Source organism: Anastrepha ludens, chromosome 6 (assembly GCF_028408465.1).
Source record: "Anastrepha ludens isolate Willacy chromosome 6, idAnaLude1.1, whole genome shotgun sequence".
NCBI lineage: Eukaryota > Metazoa > Arthropoda > Insecta > Diptera > Tephritidae > Anastrepha > Anastrepha ludens.
This window is the reverse complement of record NC_071502.1, coordinates 114738533-114760036: the sequence shown is the minus strand read 5'-3', so window position 1 is coordinate 114760036 and position 21504 is coordinate 114738533. Positions and strand designations below refer to the sequence as shown.

At 33.0% G+C, this 21504-nt stretch overlaps 1 protein-coding gene and 3 non-coding genes across 6 annotated transcripts in view; all 4 read right to left on the bottom strand.

The window, feature by feature from the left end:
• Positions 1-472: 472 nt before the first annotated feature.
• LOC128868822 (GTP cyclohydrolase 1) overlaps positions 473-21504 on the bottom strand; it is a 75436-nt gene continuing 54404 nt past the window's right edge. For all 3 annotated transcript variants that reach the window (XM_054111357.1, XM_054111355.1, XM_054111356.1), the window contains 3 exons: positions 3120-3285; positions 2799-2915; positions 473-2176 (listed from right to left, as the gene is read on the bottom strand). In XM_054111357.1, the coding sequence (XP_053967332.1) occupies positions 2047-2176; positions 2799-2915; positions 3120-3285 (413 nt within the window). In that variant the 3' untranslated portion in view covers positions 473-2046. The remainder of the gene's footprint in view (positions 2177-2798; positions 2916-3119; positions 3286-21504) is intronic.
• Positions 3460-3531, bottom strand: Trnaw-cca (transfer RNA tryptophan (anticodon CCA)). Its single transcript has one exon. It is a non-coding gene; the product is annotated as a tRNA-Trp (tRNA).
• Trnaw-cca (transfer RNA tryptophan (anticodon CCA)) lies at positions 4755-4826 on the bottom strand. The gene has a single exon. It is a non-coding gene; the product is annotated as a tRNA-Trp (tRNA).
• On the bottom strand, positions 11168-11239 carry Trnaw-cca (transfer RNA tryptophan (anticodon CCA)). The gene has a single exon. It is a non-coding gene; the product is annotated as a tRNA-Trp (tRNA).

Below are 21504 nucleotides of genomic sequence, written 5' to 3'. Positions count from 1 at the left end.
TTTTAATTTTATTTTTTTAATACATATCTCTGCAAGTAACAGTACTGAATATATATATATATATATTTGTAATTATTTTTATAGTTTTCTACTTTAACGAGTATTACAACAATGAACAACATATTATATATAAACGAATGTCCCGAAGTATGGATGTATGTATGTATGTTTGTATAGGAATTTTTCGTAGTTTCATTAGTAAATGTCCTCAAACACATAAATTTGTTTTTGTTTTTTCGCTATAAAAAATTTTCGTTTTCTACCACGTAAGTGTCATGAAAGCAATTATTATGCATTTTTAGCACAAATGATAATTTTTATTAATATTTGCTTAAGATTAAATATATTTTTTTGTGTAAATATAATATAATTATGTAAAACCTCATGCGATATTTTTCAATAATTTCTTTGTAAACTCGTTTGATTGTGTAAATTCCCTAAACGATTTGCAGCAGCGAAAGGTGCTTTGATCATTCTTTCAATACTATTATTATTAATTTTTTTTTTTTTTTTTTGTTTTTGTTATAAATATAGGCATATTTTTTACATGAAAGCATATTTTAGAACGTATGATTATTTTTTACAAAGTCCTTATGCGTCTTTTCCATTCTTTGCAGTTTATAAATGGCAAGCAGATTTCTTCTTTTTCTCATACAATAAATTAACATTAATTATTTTCCATTCTCCAACACCTTATTAACTATTAAGAACCTTTTCTTAAGTGCATAGTTTTAAGAAATATATTTTCAATGGTAAAAGTATTATATTAACTTAAGTCAACAAAAACATTTTTTTTATATTTCGCAAAATAGGTCTTTCTAATAGATAATTCAGCTTGAATGTAACAATGCAAGATTGCCGCACTTTTTCGTTGCTTATTTCATTAAAGTAAGTTTTATCAAAAATTTTCAGGTTCATCTTACAGCTTCTTTTTTTATTAAATGTTACTCTTTTAGTGCATTTCCTGTAAGTTTTCCAAACTTTATTATTATAACATTTGTGTTATTTGTGTTGTTATTCAAATTATTTTTATTGTTATTATTAATCAAATTTTTACTTTTCATATAATTTTTAACACGATTATTCCCTTTAGTTGCGTTCGATAATACAAAATTGTGTAATAGTTATTCATAATTTTTGCAAATAGGTGTTCGATTACACTGAAACATCATCAATCACTTAAAAAGTTAGAGCTAAGTGACAGTTCGATGTAAGAGGCTGCAAAAATTAAGCATCACAAAAACATATCATCTTAAAGCATACTACATATATGATTGTACTGTTTCAAGCAAACAAATTTATTTCTGGTGAATCTGGTCTTTTCAACACTTTTGCTCTTTCCTGCGTCCGCCTGAAATGGGCAGTTTCTAGTTTTCTAGAAGCAATAAAACGGAAATTGTATACAAATCATATTTATGATAAATACACAAGATTTCTACACAATCTTAGCTGACAACTCTTCTTCTACCGCTTTTCGCCACTGATAGCAAATTTTGCGTTCTTTAACTTTTTTGTTTTTTCTGGTCTTTAAGAGAGAATTTTCCCTTACGCTCTTGATTTGGATTGCTGGCTTGTGATGGGCTAATTTTGCATCGAATACAACTATTCTTTATTTTTATCTCACTTTTTGTATAATTCACAAAATAATATTCCATAATCCATCTAGCCTTGATATTTATTTTAAAGTTTATTAGGTTTTTTAATGCGCTCATTTGTCTTGTACGACATTCAAAAAATATTTACTTCTCCAACATTCACGGTAACTTTCGTGTTGGCCGTTTAAGTACAATACAATTCTCTTTCTGGATGTTTATTTTTCTTTTTTCTTTTCTTTTCGGGTTAAGTATTTTTATATAAATGTATGTATGTATATTAATATGTATATTATTTCTTATACAATATGCAATTTATATTTAAGTACATATATAGTTTTCTTTAAAATATTGTATAATAGCAGCATTCGTTATAAAAATTTCCGCCTTTATGTACTTCGGTTCATCGGAATGTTTTGTCGCATCTCCAGTCCAAATATTCAAGTGCAAGTACTTATTTGCTGGTGACGAGATTCAAGAATTCCTCTCTGGTTTTGGGGTCGTCACGAAAGACGCCTAACATTGTTGAGGTCACAGTTTTGCTATTGATTTTCTGTACGCCTCGCATTACCATACACATGTGACTGAAATTAAAAAAAAAATATAAATAAAATAAATAAGTTCGATTAAATAAAATTTGCAATGTCTGTACTCGAAAAAATTGTTTATGATATAAATTCAAAAACAAAACAAAAAATTACTAACTACGCAAAATTAATCATTTTTGCAAATGGCGCCGTCAATCATATTTGACACTTGTTAACTAGATAGCTGCTGCATACAAGCAGAAAGCAATGGAAATTTTTTAATTAAAAAAAAAATCAAAAAAGCAGAAAGGAATGGAATTTTTTTTTAACTATTCAAAAACAAAATTGGATGATTAACTTTGAGCCACCCTATAGAACACAATTTTAGTAAAACATATCGACTACAGAGATATATTTATTATTTTTTAAAATCATTTCGTTTTCTTTCATTTTTTTTTTTTGTTTGTTTTATTTTATTTTAATTTAATTTAATTTATTTTATTTTTTTATATATATTTTTTATTTTACGTTATTATATTTTAGTATTATTTTTTTATATAATTTAAATTAATTTAATTTTATTTTATACTATTTTATTTTATTTCATTTCATTGCATTTTATTTTATTTTTTTTCATTTTTTTTAATAACATAATTTTTTGCTTTAAAATAGTACTTACACTCCTTCAATGATAACAGCTACTCCAGCTGGTTGTACGGCCTGTGTGACGGCAACGGCAATCTGCTTGGTCAGACGTTCCTGCACTTGCAAGCGTCGTGAAAAGATCTCCACAATTCTAAATAATGAAAAATATTGAATTCATAAGAATCGAATAAAATATAAAATTATTTATTCCACAGTTGTTATTCTGGTTTGAATACAGAATTTATGAACTTAAGTTATTGCCACTTACTAAGCTTTAGTATTGTAAAAAGAACAGTACACGTACAGGCACGCTTATGCATTTGAAAATACGAGTATATAGCATTTTAATACATACCTTGCCAACTTGCTGAGCCCCAAAATCTTATTGCACGGCAAATAGCCAATAGAAACCTTTCCATAGAACGGAACCATATGATGTTCGCACATGGAAAACATTTCAATATCCTTGACGACAACCATTTCATCGTGATCCTCATCGAAGACAGCGCCGTTAAGAACATCTGGAATAAGTAAATAAATACTGTAAGAATACTATGAATAAAACGCAAAATTGCATTACTTCTAATATGGCAACTAAATATTATGACGCAAATGTATTAAAAGTTAAAAGATTTTTTTTTTTTCAAATAAAACTGAAATTATAAAAAAAAATATTTAAAAAATATATTTCGATTTGACCCCGACGTGATTTGAACACGCAACCTTCTGATCTGGAGTCAGACGCGCTACCGTTGCGCCACGGAGTCATTTATATAAATTTCAGCAAATGTGCTACACAAGCACATGCACGTTACCCCTCATCAACACACGATTTTAAGTGCTCATTCACAATTATTGTTACCAGCTATTTACGGTTATTACATCCGCAAATTATTTATTTGACTAGATTTTATTTGTACGAAGTACCTATTTTTGTGATGTTGCTTTAGCTATAGTTTAGTAGTAGGCGTCTAATAATTTTAGCGCATTGATTAAAAGGCAGTTTGAAGAGAAAATATTGGTGAGACTTTGAAAGTTTTTTGATAAAAACAATATTAAATATCCACCCATACATGCAATACCTAATAATTGCACATTCAATTTTGTTTACGAATAACTTTTTTAAGAAATAAAAAAAAACATTATTTTGAGTGATAAAAATCTTTATTTTGATCTTTACGCGTCCCATTGTTTATCTGCTTGTGCACTGCAGCTGATACATAGTTCACAAGTGTCAAATATGATTGACGTACGACGCCATTTGGAAAAATTATAAATCTGCCGATACGGTGATTAATTTTGTGCCACATTGTGGAATGGCAGGCAAAAATATACGGTAGAAGTCGCGATTTCTTTTTCTCATGACAAGTGACTATAAAATTGCATTTCAGATATATTTATTCAAGAAAAAAGTGATCATCATTATCAAAATCACCCCAAAACCTAAATATTTTTTTTTCGAAAATCTAAATAATTTTTTTTTTTAGTCATGTGGTTTTCGAGATATCGCCAAATAACTGCTTTGGATTAAAGAAAACAAACTAGAGCAGAAACATTTCAAATTTTGGGATATACCAAATTAAAGGTATTTAAATTTTCTATATTTCCTTCATTCCTCATTTTTCAATAAAATTAGTTTTCATTATTCTCAAGCGAATAACTGTCATATCTTTTGAGGTTTTTTTGTTAATTTTTTATTAAATGTTAGTTTAAAGAAGAAGTAAAAAATTTGGAAGTAATTTTTTACCCAAGCACCAGGCCATTTAATCTCTATGTAAAATCGGCTGCTGAGTATGAAAATCCACAAATTTAAATGTTTTTGAAATTGCTTAAATAGCCATACCTGAGTTCAATTTTTGCAATTGTTTTATTTTTATCAAATGATAATTATTCCAAAAACCAACGCCTAATTTATAATTACTTTTTTATGCATAACTTGCGAAAAGAAAAAAAATGAATTAAAAAAAAAATGAGATCATAAAGATTTCGTTGACCCCGACGTGATTTGAACACGCAACCTTCTGATCTGGAGTCAGACGCGCTACCGTTGCGCCACGGAGTCTTATATTAATATAGCGCAAACGGCGCATTTAAGCCCAATCGCTTAATCAATATGTAAAAGCTTTAAAAACAACCTGAATAAGCAATATGAAGCACAAGAGAATGAAAGTGTGCTTTTGAAACTTGAACCATTGGGTAAGTAAATCATACTATGCTTGAACATAATTTCAGCAGAGAATGTTAATGCAATGAGAAGGAGCAAATGTTAAATGAGCTTTTTTCGAGTTCTAATTTATAGATTCATAATAAGGTCATTTCAAATTCAACTATCTTCACGAGTGGGGAATTGCAGATATTTACCACGCGATTGACGCGAGTGGAGGGTTTCTATATTTACTTACCACGCTAGGACAAGAATTCAGATATTTTCTGCGTTTACCAGACTACTGAGGAAGTTCATAAGATTTTTCGGCACACTACTAAGGAAATCGAAGCGAATAAATTTGCGATTAAGAAGGCCGCGCGGCAGTTAGTTTGTGGTGCAGAAGCTAAAGTCGGTGGAATTACTCGTTTTGTTTTTGGCGCGTATATAATTCAGGTTCAAGTCCTGAAGTCATATTTTTTTTCTTGCACATTTTTTTTTTACAATTCAAACCAGGAAAGTTTGGTAAAATTTTTGAGTTTATTTTAATTAAAATTTCTTTAAAATACTGTTTTTTTTTGTATTTTATAAATGGAAATTTCTTTTCGGTATAAAATAGTTCATACTGGATATGACCTGACTTTTATATAAATCAATCAAAACAGAAAATATGTACATATATCTATGATCTATTTCATCAAATCCAAATTATATTGATGAGAAAATATCATTCTAATATAATATCCGTCCAGAAAGCCAAACGCGCATACACACATGCATATTCATATAATTACGCATACAAACTTTCAACTAACGCAGAATATGTGCATATAAAACTGCGAATCGAATAAATGAGTGATTAAGAAAAGATCGTTAATAATTGTAGATTAGTGCAATCGTGAAAGACGTCTCGTGTATGCAATACACGTCTCATATTTGACTCAGGTTCAAATCCTGTGCACAGCTTTTTATTCGATATTTTTATTTCATTTTTTATATTTGGTTTAATTGAAATTGATTTAAAATAGTGTATTCAGGTTTTTCTAATACCAGTTATTTAGAAATTTATTTTCTATATAACATTATTCATACTTCTTTTGAATTAATTTATAGGTAAAACAGCCATAAAGCCAATCATATGAATATGCATTCCTATATTTAATCTCTTCAGTCAAATCTGAACTACTTACATACACATATTGATGAGAAAATATTCTAATATCCATCCAGGAAGCCTAACGCGCATACTCACATATGTGTATAAATATATGTACAAACTACCACCATTCTAACAAACCCAGAACACAAGCTTCTGCGCACACTTGACACATGGGATATGTATACCCTATGAGCAAAAAGAACCGGAAGGTGATGTTGACTGTTTCCTTCGATTGCCAAGGCATAGCCCACCATGAGTACCTTCCATCGGGCCAGACAGTCAATAGAGAATATTATTTATCCGTTTTGAAACCTTAGAGAGATGCTGTGTGTCGCAAACCGCCGGAAATGTGAGCAAACAATTCTCAGATTTTGCATGATGATAACGCGCCATCGCACTGATCAAAGAGAATACAAATCGGCCTGCCGGGGGTGTTTGGAGGACTGGGTTAAACGTTGGCACATGTGTGTTGCTTCAGACGAGTCATATTTTGAAGGAGATAATGTAAATTTGCCTTAAATTTAACTCTGTTTTGTTTAATTTAAACATTCCCGGTACTTTCTGATCATAAGGTACATATATGCGGCTTTGCGGACAGCAATGTGTGATTCGCTGGAAGTCGCATTAACTCGCGACTGTCGCACAGTTAGAAGACATATTTACATACATATAAGGGTGCATACATACATACGGAGCCGCGGCCACTCGACATGACAAAAATTTAAGATTTATCAAATATTGGCAAATAATTCCACTCGAAATATTCCAATATTGACTATTTTCGAATGGTCGCGAAAATTGGCATATGGGCGGCTCGTTTTATGAATGAAATTGAAATATGAGCTCGAACTTATGAATGAAGCTTTTTGTTTTTGATCTAAATTGTTCAGCGCCGTCGCTGATAGAATCATGGCCGCTGCGACTGCGTCTACGAATGTATTTTGTTTTTGTAGTCGCTAGGCTTAGACTTTAGCTTTGGGCGACATGCGCATGTGAGGTATGTATGTGTTTTTGTTGTGTTCTAGAACATTTTAGAATGTGTGGTGGCAAAGCGGCCATCGCGTTGTGCTTCCTGTTGCTTTTGCGTCTATCAAAGTATTGTGTTTTTGTAAGTACAGTATTAGGAATATCGACTGGTGAAAGACAAAAGTACACGGAAGCAAGAAGGGAGCGCTGTGCTCGCGCATATATGCTTGAATGTATGAACGTGCATGGATGTAGTAACATATGAATGCAATTATTTTGTAGGAAGTTTAGAAGGCAAGTAGGTATATATGTATGTATGTATATATGCTAGGACATAAAGTCGGTATATATGCATACATAGAGCAGAATTGTTTTTGCACTTGTTAGGAAGAAACTCGTTCACTAGTGCGCATGTGTATTTGATTTCTTGTAAGAATGTGATGTGGTATGACATGTGTACATACATAAGTCAAGGTTATTTGGGCATACTTGCATATGTGATATGATGTTCTTGCGCTTGTGCATTATTGTTTTTCATATACAAATGTACATACATACATATGTATGTAAATGCTGTCGAATACATAAACTATAAATTGACATACAATATAAAATAAGTGTTGATTTATCTTAAACCATTCTTTTTTTCTGAATGCAAATACCTCCTATTGACATGTACATACATATTATGTATGTACTTATGTATATTTCATATACCATCATTTATTTACATATAAAGTATACGTTCATTTATGTACATATGTGTGTAATGAAAAACTTCATGAATTACTTTCAGAACTTTATTAAAATTTATTCGCGTCGCGCGCATGCACAAAACCTTTTGTTCACAGGCGCAGGCGCAGAAATAAACGCTCTGCGTATTTATCCTCCCCACGTGACTCGCCATCAATTCTCGGTGGAAATTTTTTTTTTTTCGTTTTTAATTTTTATTTTTTTAATGTAATCGTAAAAAAATTTGTAATAATTTTATGTATCCGCTTATCATTTCAAAAGTAACAAAATGGTCAAAAAATAAGCAGTCGAAGAAATAAACGCACCGCCTATTTTTCCTCGCCACATGTTAGACTCGAGTTCAATTCCCGGTGCAAACTTTTTTTTATAAATTTTATTTTTTAAAATCGTTTTTTTTTTTTTTAATGTGATTGAAAAAGAAAAATTATGCAATAAATTTTACGTATTCGCTTATTATTTCAAAAATACGAAAATAGTACAAATTTAATTGGTTTAATGTCGAGGTGAGAAATGTGTTGTGTGTTGAGGTGAAAGATGTGTGGTGTTTCTAATTTTTGTGTGGGCAAAAGTCAGTGAGGTGTCTATAAACTCGGTGTGCTAAATGACCTTACTACAAATCTTTCAAATCTCAATTGTACTAAAAAAAGCTCACAGTAACATTTGCACCTTCTCATTGCATTAACATTCTCTGATTTCAGTGTGGTCAGGTTTCTCTTTGCGATGCTGTATTTATGATTTATTTTTTTACTCTAACCTCAACATATGAATTCTAATTTCACTTTCTTTTTTTATTAACGATTCTTATAAATTGTTTAGAAGCGTTGTGAAATTGCACCTATTCTATATATACTAGTCGGAAATTTTCATTAGATAATTCGCGCTTCATAAGATCTGCTGCCGTTGTCGTTTTAAATGTCTTCGAGATGAATTCAGCCGACGTAAGCTGAATGCTGCAATTGAAATGATTTTTTTACTCGTTGTTTGTGAGATATAATTTTAGCGCATTGAAATATGGGAATTAACTGCATCCCTTCAGTCATAGTTAGTATGCCAAAATCACGAAGGTATGGCGCGTTTACTATGCTCCGTAGGATTTTGTTTTGAAGTCGTTGGATAGAGGTGATGTACTTTTGGCCAGCGCATCCCCAAAATTGGCATTCATTTTTTTAGGTTTTTTGCTTTTTACTTAATGTTATCAAATTGTGCAGGTTTCTACCCTGTAGGTCCCACCATTTATGAAAATAAACATTCCCAATAAATATTTAAGGAATGTTACTGGATTGCCAATCGTTGGCCGAGTATAAAACCGGGTCGTTCCGGTAAGCTAGAATAGACTGTCGTGGGAACGTTCGTTTTTCCGTATTATCACTCAGTAATGATGAAGTGAAAAGAATTTTCAGTACATGAGAATTTTAATACCTGCCTTTTTTCTTATATAATTATTTATATAACTATTTTGCGAGTAAATAAATATAAATACTTAAATCGCTGCTAGATATTAGAAGTTTACTGTTGAAGCTATGTAGAAAAAATATCAACACTTAATTATACTTATCCTTGTCATAAGTTCTGTTACAAGTCAAGTCCATTACAGATATAAAATTATATCACTTTTTTTTAATGAAGTGAGGTTTATTTAATCAGCTATTGCAGCACGCACGGTTTCCATGGATATTGACATCGCCGTACTAACCAATGATGGTTTGAGACTCCTCAAATTTCGGTGAGATCTTCGACAGGCCATTTTCTCCAATTTTGACCTCAAACTGTAGTCTAATGGATTCAGATTTGGACTGGCAGGGGGCCAATCTTCTACCGTTAGAACCCAGAAATTTAGTTTTTTAGCCACAGCTGGGTGGTTTTTGCCTTATAGGCTGAAGCAGAATCTTGCTGGAAGATCCAACGCACTCCATTGAAGAGAGTACTGCTCAACTGTTTCACTACGCCTTCTAAGACCTCCTCCTGGTATGATTTTGCCCCGGTCTTAACCCCTAATTCGCAGAAATAGAGAGATGTAACGCTTTTACAAGACACTCCCCATCAAACCATTACGGATGCTGGATGCCGGCCACGCTGAACCCTTAGAACAACATTTTTTGCGTCTTTAGAAGTTTTAGCTTAGATTTTGTCGTTTAGCTTATTAAAAACTTTTTCGGCAGTGAAAATTTTCTCATCTGTGAAAATAAATTTCATAGCCTCCGAGGAAGCTGCTGCATCTGTAGATCCACATTTTTTTCAAGCGCGTGGCCAAAAGCTGACCACTTGAGCGACGGAAGGCTTTAATGTGGTTAGTCTTGACATGGATCTGATCGATTCAATCATTTCCCTGGAGATGTTTTTCTACTTTGAAAGGAAATTTCTCCGAGTTCTTGAACGGCTTTTATTGCTGTAGTGGTTCGAACCAAGCGAGAACGATCACTTCTTTTTCTGTCTGTCACTTCAGACGTTTGGGAAAAACGATTGATCTTGCGGTAAACACACATTCTCGAAATATTAAGTTTTTTCCACAATTCGTAAATCTCTCTTGCACTTTTACCACACTTTTGTAATGCAATCATTGCAATGCGATTTTCCTTAGCTCCCCACTCCATTTTTAAGAACAAGATGAAATTGAGTATAATTTATGAGTAGACAATGCATACGAGCAAAAGCAAAAATAGCGAAACTTTATTCTGCGAATTTTTTCTCGCTGTACAATGTATTTTTCATGTCATCTAATATTATATTTCATTTTGTTTTACAAAATTTAGCTTCTGTCTTTTTTTAACATCTGGTCACACTGCTTTCAAAGCTTTTAAAAAGAGCTTTTTCTTGTATAACATTAAGAGACTGGAGAGATAAAGAGCTGATAACAAATAGATTTTCTCTTGAATGTTCAACTGCAGGGAACCTCTCATGCGAATAAGAGAGTTGTTTTGGCGTGAGTATTTAAATTTGGCAATTTTTGTTTCTAACCAAATAATTAAACAAAAAAACGAGCTAAATAATATATCTATTTTATAAATATAATAAGAGTATGCACGTTAAGTGCAGCAATTGCGCTCAAGCGATAGAGCTAATGACGTGAATAGGCTGCAATAAAAACAAACATTTTGCAATCTTTACATAGCATTTTGTATTCTAAAATTTTCTGTTATTTGTTTTTATACTGCCTTATATGTATGTAAATTAACGATTTCACCTTTAAGGAAACAATAATAACAGCATCGTTACACATTCTATGTATGTACATAAATGCTGGTACAATGCCGATACGTCGATTTCAGTACATACAGGAACTTAAATATTGCATTTTATATTATTTTGTCTTTTAAATGTATACATTTTTCTAATACTAAAAAAAATATTAATTTGTAATAAAAAGAACAGTTAATCAAATTGTTGACCCCGACGTGATTTGAACACGCAACCTTCTGATCTGGAGTCAGACGCGCTACCGTTGCGCCACGGAGTCATACTTAAACATTTGCGTAAATTAGCCATATGAGTGCGGAGTGCGGGCATAGCAAGCGTAAATAACTGGCTCACACTAATTTATGTATGTACAAATTAATAATAATAAGAGGTGGTTAAATTTTAACGGCCGATCTTGAATGTAAACCACACCTAAACGTCAAATTTTTTTCTGCATTTTATTTGACATAGGATTAACTCAATTTGAAGCATGGAAAGATACACAATCGAGCAATGCGTTAAAGTTATTCAGGCTTATTACACCGCGTTACACACATTCTGTCCTATGAACCAAATATACCTTTTCGGAAAGGGGATAAAAAATAAAAATACAAGTGTATCGGCGATTTTCATGTACACGTCACAATTTTTTTTTTTGTATTTTATAACTTTAAACGAGCAATTCTTGTATGCATATCTGTATAGCCACACGATATCAGGATTAGCTTAACGGATTTAAATGAAATTGGGCACACAGATAGTGTATCACATTTCTAGACTTTTTACCTAGGTGTTGCAACTGACAATGTTTCACAGGGTTGCCACCTGTTCGAAATAAAAAAAAAATTGCATGAGATATGCCGATGTGGGTATCAAAAGAAAGGTATTTCACTCCACATTACAATAGAGATATGAAACCCCGAATTTTTTTATTAATTTTATTATATTAAAATTAGAAATTGTTACATTAAAAATTTTAATGCTTTTAAAGAAATTTAGGCCTTTTGTTTTTGCGTTTGTAAGCATTTGTGTGAGTATCGCGACAAATAGACCAACAGTATTCGCCAAGCATATGCGTAATGTCTTGTCCTTTAAAGCGCTTTTCAATAGCCGCAATGTCCTGATGGAACCTTTAGCCATGTTCATCGCTACAAGCTCCTAAATCACCAGGGAAACAATCTAAATGATTGTGAAGGAAATAGATCTTTAGCGACATTAATATGCCCATTTCGCCATATGCTGAAATCATTTCTGTAACAATATTTTTATAATTGTCAGCTTCCGATACTTCTGGTTCCCCGCATCTCGCATTCGATGCAAGAAATGTTGATAGCATTGTTGGTGCTACTGTTGGTTCTCCATCCCTTAATTCGGGAACATCATCAAAAATCTCCGTTGAAGCCGCTATACGTTCTTCTGGTGAGTACAGAACCGCTGGAATAACCGATTCTACATTAGCGTAGCGAATTTTGTTGCGGCGAAAGTATTGGTACCCTTTAGTTTGAGTAAAAGTTACGCAAAAGTAGCACAGTTCACTGCAGTGCTCCGTACGTGGTAGCCAATTTGTTGGTACAGAGTACTTTATTGTTGACCTTCCTTCAGTAAACTTGCATACATTTCTATAGCAATAGTCGCACACGACTTCCGGAGTATACCACAAGTAAGGAACATAAGCAGTCTTGTATATTTCCTGAAACGAATTAACCGCTGTTTCCGTAATATTTTTAAAATTTTTACTCGGTGCGAATAAGCCACAAACGTAACACAAGTTATTTCGAGTCGGGCACTGCATTTTTCGTAAGATGAAATATACAGAAAGCCGTTTTCGCACAACAGAACTTAAAACAATTGTCAAAGTATACGTCTCTTAGTAGGGCAACTGTCAGATGATCGGAACTTCCGGAACTATAACAAACACACAAACGGCACAGAGTGTGTTGTATGAAACAATAAATTAAAGGTTAACCCTTTCGCTACATCTTTTTATTGCGCCATCCAAAAAATCCAAATTTTTGTCTGAGTATTTATTTTAGGACCAATAACAATACACATAAATTTTTTTTTAAATTTTTTTTTGTTAAGTGCTTTTTTTTAATGTTGCCATATGGCAACAAATGTTTTGTATAGTAAAGAAAAACATTTTATTTTTGGTTTTTGCATAAAGGTTCGTACATTTATTAAAATTTGGTTTGACATCAAAATTTCAATTTATTTATAAATCAAGATTTCTAAACTAAAGTTCCAACAATAACAAAATATTTAAAATAAAAAAATCCATTCAATACTATAAATATACTCGTACATACATATTAAAAAGTGAACAAGGATATAAACTAAAAACATAAAATATTAGCATAAAAAGTATTATAGAAAACTATAGCCATAAAAATTACTTATAATAATACAAAGGAAAGAAGTATCTTACCAAGAATTTAGTCGCTGCAGTGATAATCCTTAAAGCAATCGCGATCTCCGTTGGGTAGACACAAGTGAACCGAACACTTTGAACATTTGTATCTGGAAAATCCTGAACATCCTTTTAATTTGCATCTGTGTTTTTTTTTCTCAGTGTCTCCACCCAATGTTGATTTCCATCATATCGGACAGAATCTGATGGTGCTGTTTCATATCTCTTTCGAGAAGTTGATGGGCTGTCGATGTTTTCATTCAAAGAGACTTTTGGCCGTCCACGTTTGCGAGAAAATGCGTCCTTATTTGCTTGCGCCAGCAGACCATCAGCAATGTCGTTGCGGAACTCAAGCAGATCCATGTGTTTCTGCTTTTGGCCTTTATTATTACCCTCATGATCCTTCCTGTACTCCAGCCATGAGTTGCATATGGCCAGGTCAATAAAGTGGTGAAATATTTTAAATGTACATTTTCTTGACCGTATCGATATTCAATACAATGAAAGAAGGAAGTCTATTTTATCAACTCCTCCCATATTCTTGTTGTACACAGCCACAATTTAGGTATTTCCAAATACCTTTTTCCTGTAAGTACAGTATCAAATTAAGTGTAGAAAAATAGTTGTCAAAAAATAGCTTCAAGTTTTTGTTTTCGGGAATAGTTCTTGTGAGATGAACTACAATATCGGAGCAAAACCCTAGTTTTGGTCCAGAAATAACGGTATTTTTTCCTTGAAATATTTCAAAGTCATACAACATGCCATTTGAACTACATAGACAAAATAATTTAATTCCCCATTTTATTGGCTTTTTAGGCATGTATTGTCTAAGGACAGTCTTTCCTTTGAAAGGTACCATCATTTCATCCACACAAAGATTCTCTTCTTTGGGGATAGTACACAACTTTTTAGTAAAGATATTTATTAATGGACGAATCCTGAAAAGTTTGTCATTGCCTGGATCACTTGTTGTGAACTTCAAGTTGTTTCGCAAGGAATGAAATCTATTCTTTGTCATATTTTGACGAAATGCCGGAATATCTGTGGGCACTGTTCAGATCATAGACAATCTGGGATAACCAATTGTCCCAATCATAACCTCCAAAGCAAGAAACTTAAAAAAATCTTCTTTCGTTAAGTTAAATGGTCGACCGTCTTTTAAAAGAGAGGCTTGGTTTGTCGCCTGCACTACTTCTTCAAAAAATTCTACAGTAAAATACTCCAAAAAGTACTGTACTGAAAGTTTTACAGCGTTACTTGAATAACACTCAGCTTGAGGAGGAGCCCACGAAGTCTTTTTCCATCGAAATTCATTAACTTGTTTTGGTTGATAGTTCGAAGTACCAGCTTCTGAGCTAGAGCCATTTTCATCCAAAACTAGTTCGTCATTACATTCCCCGTTGATATTTGTAATGCTTATATCATACGGACCTGGACGACTAAGCTCCTCCATCATAAAAGTTTCATTATTGTCAAATGCCTCAAATAAATCCTCTAATATTTCTTCCGATTCCGAATCCTTAAAGTCTGAGAGATCTGAGTCCTCGAAATTCTCCAAAATCTTTTCTATAACACTGTCGCTAATTTTTCTTGCCATATTTGAAAATAATATTCCGCAAAATAATATTCTGCTACCAATTTCAATCACAAATAAACTTCTTCTGCAATCTAATGCAAGTTAACACCTTACGAGAAATTTGTTGCCATATGGCAACAAGCTTAGTTTTAAAAGTTAGCACAGCTTTTAAAGCTGCGAGCGAAAAAATATTTATATGCCAAATGACAGATTGAACATTTTTCTACATACTTTATTCAAAAATTGTTGAAAACATTTGCCCAAAATGCCTCAAAAATCTAAAAGTGCAAAACACAAATTTCAGAGTGAAGTGCTATATGCCAGAAGGCTTTCTTTAAAAATGTTGTATTACCGACATATAATGGCGGGTTATTATTTATTTTATTTCTGTTTAACTATTAAACTTCAATTTTTGAAAATATGGAACAAAAAAGTTGATATTTTTTACAAGAGAGTGTTGACTGCCTTTTAAAGTTTACTGTTGCCATATGGCAACAATATCGCGAAAGGGTTAATAAGTTGTTTAAAAATTAGGAGTCCCTTCAAGTTATGCCGAAAATGTACAATAGAAAAAAAAAAAAATTCAAGATAATCTGAGAATTGATAAAATTTTTTTTTTAATTTTACATAATAAAAACATTTCCACGACTCTGCCTGCAGAAATTCAGCGCGATTGGATCACGGAAAAAGGGTTAAAAATTTATCCATTTCACACAGGCGGACTACGAGCTCTATATTTTATACATAAAAAAAATTCTGACGTGTACATGAAAATCGCCGATACACGTGTATTTTTATTTTTTCTCCCCTTTTCGAAAAAGTATATTTGGTTCACAGGACAGAAAAAAAGTTCGTTTTTGTAACGCAGTGTTATGAAAACGGGCGTTCAAATCAAAATGCATATCGCGCACTTCGTGATTTTTTCGGTCAATTTAATCGTCGAAATGTGCGTACAATCGGAAAAATTGTGCAAAAGTTTGAGCAAACCGGGTCTGATGTGAAAACACCAGTACATGCTCGTACAGCTCGTACTGCAGAAATATTGCTGCTGTTCGCGATAGTGTGGTTGAAGAGCCGTCCACCTTAACTCGTCGTCGTGCCCAACAATTGCACCTCTCACGCTCGTCGTTGATGAACATTATGCATAAAGACTTGCATTTACAAGTTTACAAGGTGCAATTGACTCAAGAACTAAAGCCTCTTGACCATTTCAGGCGTCGTCAATGGTCACAATGGTGGCAGGAAATGGTAACAGTGAATGACCAATTTTCGAAGAAAATTATCTTCAGTGATGAGGCACATTTTCACCTCAGTGGATTCGTCAATAAGCAGAATTGCCGCATTTGGGCGAATGCTAATCCAAGAGTGATTGCCGAAAAACCAATGCACCCACAAAGAGTGACTGTTTGGTGCGGTTTATGGGCCGGCGGCATCATTGAGCCGTATTTTTTCAAAAATGAGGTCGGTCAGGCAGTTACTGTGAATAGTGTTCGCTATCGTGAGATGATAACGAACTTTTTATGGCCCGAATTGGAAAATATGGATGTGGACGATACGTGGTTTCAACAGGACGGTGCCACTTGTCACAGAGCTAACGAAACAATGGCTCTTTTGCGCGAAAAATTTGATGGCTGCCGTCGCGGCGATGTCAATTGGCCGTGATTTGACACCGTTGGACTTCTTTCTTTGGGGTTATTTGAAAGAAAAGGTGTACGTCGATAAGCCAGTAACAATTCAAGAGCTAAAGGATGAGATAACTCGGCACATTAATGGCATAGAACCTCAATTATGCCTCAGCGCCATCGAAAATTTGAACCATCGGATGGAGGATTTGGCCGATATTTTGTTCCATACGTAATTAAGCCATACCAATATTGTCATAATAAAGAGAAATGACAATAATTTCCTAAAAAAATTTTATTTTATTCAAAATCAACCCAAATTAAATAAGTCAAATGTAAACCGATTTTGATAATCGAGCGATAGATTCAAATTATCGTTTTCAGTAACAAAATCCAATTGTTATTAAATTTAATAGGATATAGAAGTTATAAATTAAAATTTAAAATTTCTATAAGGCAAAGTTAAAACAAAAACAAAAATTCGTTTTGAAAAACAAAACAAAAAGAATTTTCTTGGGCTAGTATTAAATAATTTTTCGATAAGAGTACCGCTAGAGATGTTATGGATTGTAAAAAATAACTATTTAATATGCAATATGGCGCAAAATTAATCATCCAATTTTGTTGTTGACTGATTTTTTTACTAAATGAAAAAAATTACAATATTTATAATATTTTTTTGTATATTTTAAACCAAATGTAACAAAAATCTAACTTAGCTTGCACAAGGTGACGCAAAATTAATTATCTAGTTTTTGATTTTGTTTTATACATTTTTTGCCAAATAACAAAAAGGATTTTGTGTGATGGAAATTATTATATATATTATTATATGAGTATGTATAAATTTATTAGCGGCAGGCTAATCACCTACCCTGCCAGAAAGCAAAAATAGATTAACGAAACCAAAACAAGACTAAGGCTTGTCGAGGCCCTTGCTCCCAAGTGGAGTGAACAAGGAAATGTATATATATGTATATATCTATATATAATATTAATACGGAGAGCAAAATTTTGTCGTACCTTTTTTAGTATTTATAGTCAGAGAAAAAAGTTGATACACATACCAATGGATAGCATATGTGGAGACGGTTTGTACAATGTACATAAGTGAATAGGTGCAGGTAAAATTAATCACATTATTTTACCTGTATTATGATATATCATGTTATAATATGTATCGTGATATTAAAGTTGATGAAACAACTGGAAACTTATATCATATATTGTGAATCAATACTATTATAAATTTGATTCCGAAGTTATGATGGTCATGGATTAATTAATGATTATTTTTTATTATGTTTTTTCAAAAAAATTAATTTTTTTTTCGTAATACATGAAATTAAAAATTATGATATTTGAAATACACAAATATAGGATCGCTTAATACAGGTAAAATGGGATATTTTTTACATTTAATTTTACTATATTACATCTATTCACATATGTATATCATGTAAAAAGTTTCAACATAAGCTATCCATTTATATATGTTTCAACTTTTTTCTATGACTATAAATACTTTTTATGACTATCTGACTAAATTTTGCTCTCCGCATTTACATTACGTCGAATAACGTCAAATTTCGACGTATAGACGATCCTAGTATATATATAAATTAATCATAACTAATATAAATAATCATGATTATAACAATATTCATACTTATATTTATATTTTTTTAAGATTTTTTTGTATATTTTAAAGAAAATGTAACAAAAAACTAACATAGCTTGCACAAAGTGGCGAAAAATTAATTATTCAATTTTGTTTTCGAATAACTTTTTCACTGAATAAAAAAATATTTTGAGTGATGGAATCTTTTTTTCTTACCTTTACGCGCTCCTTTGCTTGATAGACGAACGACGCCATTTGCAATAGTTTAAATTTTTCCGTTAGGGTGATTAATTTTGCGCCACCTTGTACAGATCCGCGCCAGAGGTCATGAGCGGTTTTTTTGACTAGAAATCGCATTTTAACCATCAATCACTCACCGTATTCGCCTGTTATGGCTCTCTGAATTTCTACCTATTCGGAAAATTGCATTTGGCCATGAAAGGAAAACGTTTTGCGTCCGTAGAGGCCATCCAAAAGGCTTGTACCGACTTGTGCAGAGGGGACTATTTTGAATTATCAAACTCGAAGTTATCAGTACAAAGCTCCTGCCGTTTGTAGTTTAGCTCACTCTTGTTTATTTTGGACTTCACCTTGTATGTTACAAAGACAAGAACTGTAATAATCGTAGCCGGCATGCGTAAAATTTGAAGAGCAATAGATTTAGAAATAATGCCCATTTGGTATTGTTGCTTAACACGTTGGCTGCCAATGTATCACTGGTGATCATTTCAAAAACCTACCCCCAGGTGACAATGTATCACCGGTGATCATTTCAAAAAACTACCCCCAGGTGCAAATGTATCACCAGTGATACACGCCTAAGCCCCTAGATTTTAGGGGCTGGGACCCTAACGGAAGGAGTTTTGAGAAAAATGAAAGTGTATTTTAAAAGAAAAAATATTTTATTTCATAGTAAAATACAAAGTTTTGAAATAATACGAAATTAAAAATGAGAAAATTCAATTCAATTCTGGAAACAGAAAAAACTATATTTTTTGTTTTTAATTTTAATGTAGTTGTTGAAAATGTTTAAGACATAGGTATGGTGACGCTCGACATTGGGTGCAGTATATTGCCACTAGTTTGGCCTTCTTCCTGGCGGCTGACGACGAGTTTGTCGTCTTTAATTCTGAATAGCACATGCCGCAACGATGTCTCTTGCGCCTACCATCCTTTGTTGCTTCTGTCGACGTTATTAAAAAGTGTTTTCCCTGCGGAGGTGAGCGCGCTATTTTGTTTAAAGGCCAGAATCAATTCCTGCAAGACCTTGTCAACTTTATAAGTTTTTGACACTGGTTCAGAGGACTGGGCATTATCTGCCAAGTGAATGAATTTGAGCAAGATCTGGAACCGGTTACGAGCCATAACTTGTGGGACGAATGCGTTTTTGAACAATGTGCTTGGTTTCCAATAGTCGATTATTGCAGGGTATTTTACCATTCCCATATACATGACTATGGCCAGGATGGAAGTAGCTCTCTCCTGGCGATCAGTATCTTTCCACATATTCATCCTACTGCTGCTGCGAGTACCGATGCCAGTTACTTGAGAGTTTGCATTCCTATTTGTCTCTTCAACAATAATATCCAATATCTTATCGGTCAAAAACTTTCTGTAATATTGAAATGGCGTACCGGCATCGTATTGCAAAACCTGGGGTGAATTGGTAAATTCTTCGAAATTCTTCAAAGTCTCTCCGGTAGCAGGCGAGGTCCATGCTGTCGTAGTTTCCGTCTGTTCTTCATCTGCAGTATTATTAACATTTGTAGCACTAACATCGAGGTCTTCATCAATACTGTCATCACTCCTTGTATCACTGCCTGAATCTGGGATGTACTCATCTTCATCTGGACTAAAATCCTCACCACTACCACTGGAATTTTCCATTGAATTCAACGCATCACGTATTTCCTCGGAATTCATAACTTCACAACTTCACTTCACTATTTTTCACTGTAATTTGTAACCAACTGCTCGCTATGAACTCAAGTTTGATACTGATTTATTTTGATTTACTTGTTCGAAATGTGATCACCGGTGATCACATTTCAAAAAAAAATAAGAATCGTTTTAAAAAACGGCAAGTGGTCACCAGTGAACACAGAACAAAAACATGCTCATACGCGTCAGGAGCGTGACTTTTATTCCTGGTAAAAATATCTCGTTAAAATTCAAACGGGAACATGACTTTTTTTGCTTGGCACCTGGGGGTAGATTTTTTTTGTGATCACCGGTGATACTTGGCACCTGGGGGAGGTTTTTTTTTGTGATCACCGGTGATACGTGGCAGCCAACGTGTTAAACTAGTCAGAATTAAAATTTATAGAAGTAGACATTACTAAGTGTATCTAATGCTTGTGTGTATGTATGTTGGAATGTCTACTAGCAAATTGGCAGCGTGAGCTATTTGACCTTTCAAAACCTGAACAAATGCAACTTAACATAGGCGTTTTCTTCATATTACACATTTATGTTGACAACTAGTTGCATTTTTGTTGTAAAATACTGTATTTTTGGAGCAAAAGTCATATACTCGTATGTACTTACAAAACATGAAAAACGGCAAATATTTTGTAAAACGTTAAATTGAACAGGTTTGAAAACCGGTTGTTTTGGTCTGTACTGAGCGATTTTTAGATTTTAACTAATTCCAGTTTTTATATTTTCTTTTATTTTTCAGATTTTTAATTAATATTGATTTGTAGCGTTCTTTTGCGTCAATTAATATTTGTGTACATATGTATGCATGCATGCGTTTATTTTGTAAACGTGTCACATAAAGCTAACTTTTGGTTATAAATTCAAATATGAAATGAAAGTACATTGCCTTCAAGATATAAAAAAAAGGTCAGAAACAAAAATTTATACATATTATATAAAATTTCAAATGCTTCCAAGGGAATGGATAAATGAAAGGCACACATTTTATTTACCAAATATATGGGAATAACTAAAGGGTTTTCCAATAACAGGTGTTATTTTGAATAGCCCGCTATTGTTGCTTCGGTAGATGTCACTTTTGAAGCAGTAATTTTTTGATATTTGACAAGTAGAAACTACGCTATTAATAAAAATGGAACGATAAACGCTTAAACAACGCATTGAAATTATTAAAATTCACTGTGAAAATGGTGAAAATTTGGCAGAAACGGTTCGTAAAACTCGAACATTTTTGAGTCATCGTGAAGCACCTTGTCGAACCGTAGTACAGAAATTGGTGAAAAAATTCGAGCTGTTGGGACAAGTTAGTGATGTAAAGAATAAGACCCGTGCACGTCGCTCAAGATCAGCCGAAAATATTGCTGGTGTAACCGAAAGT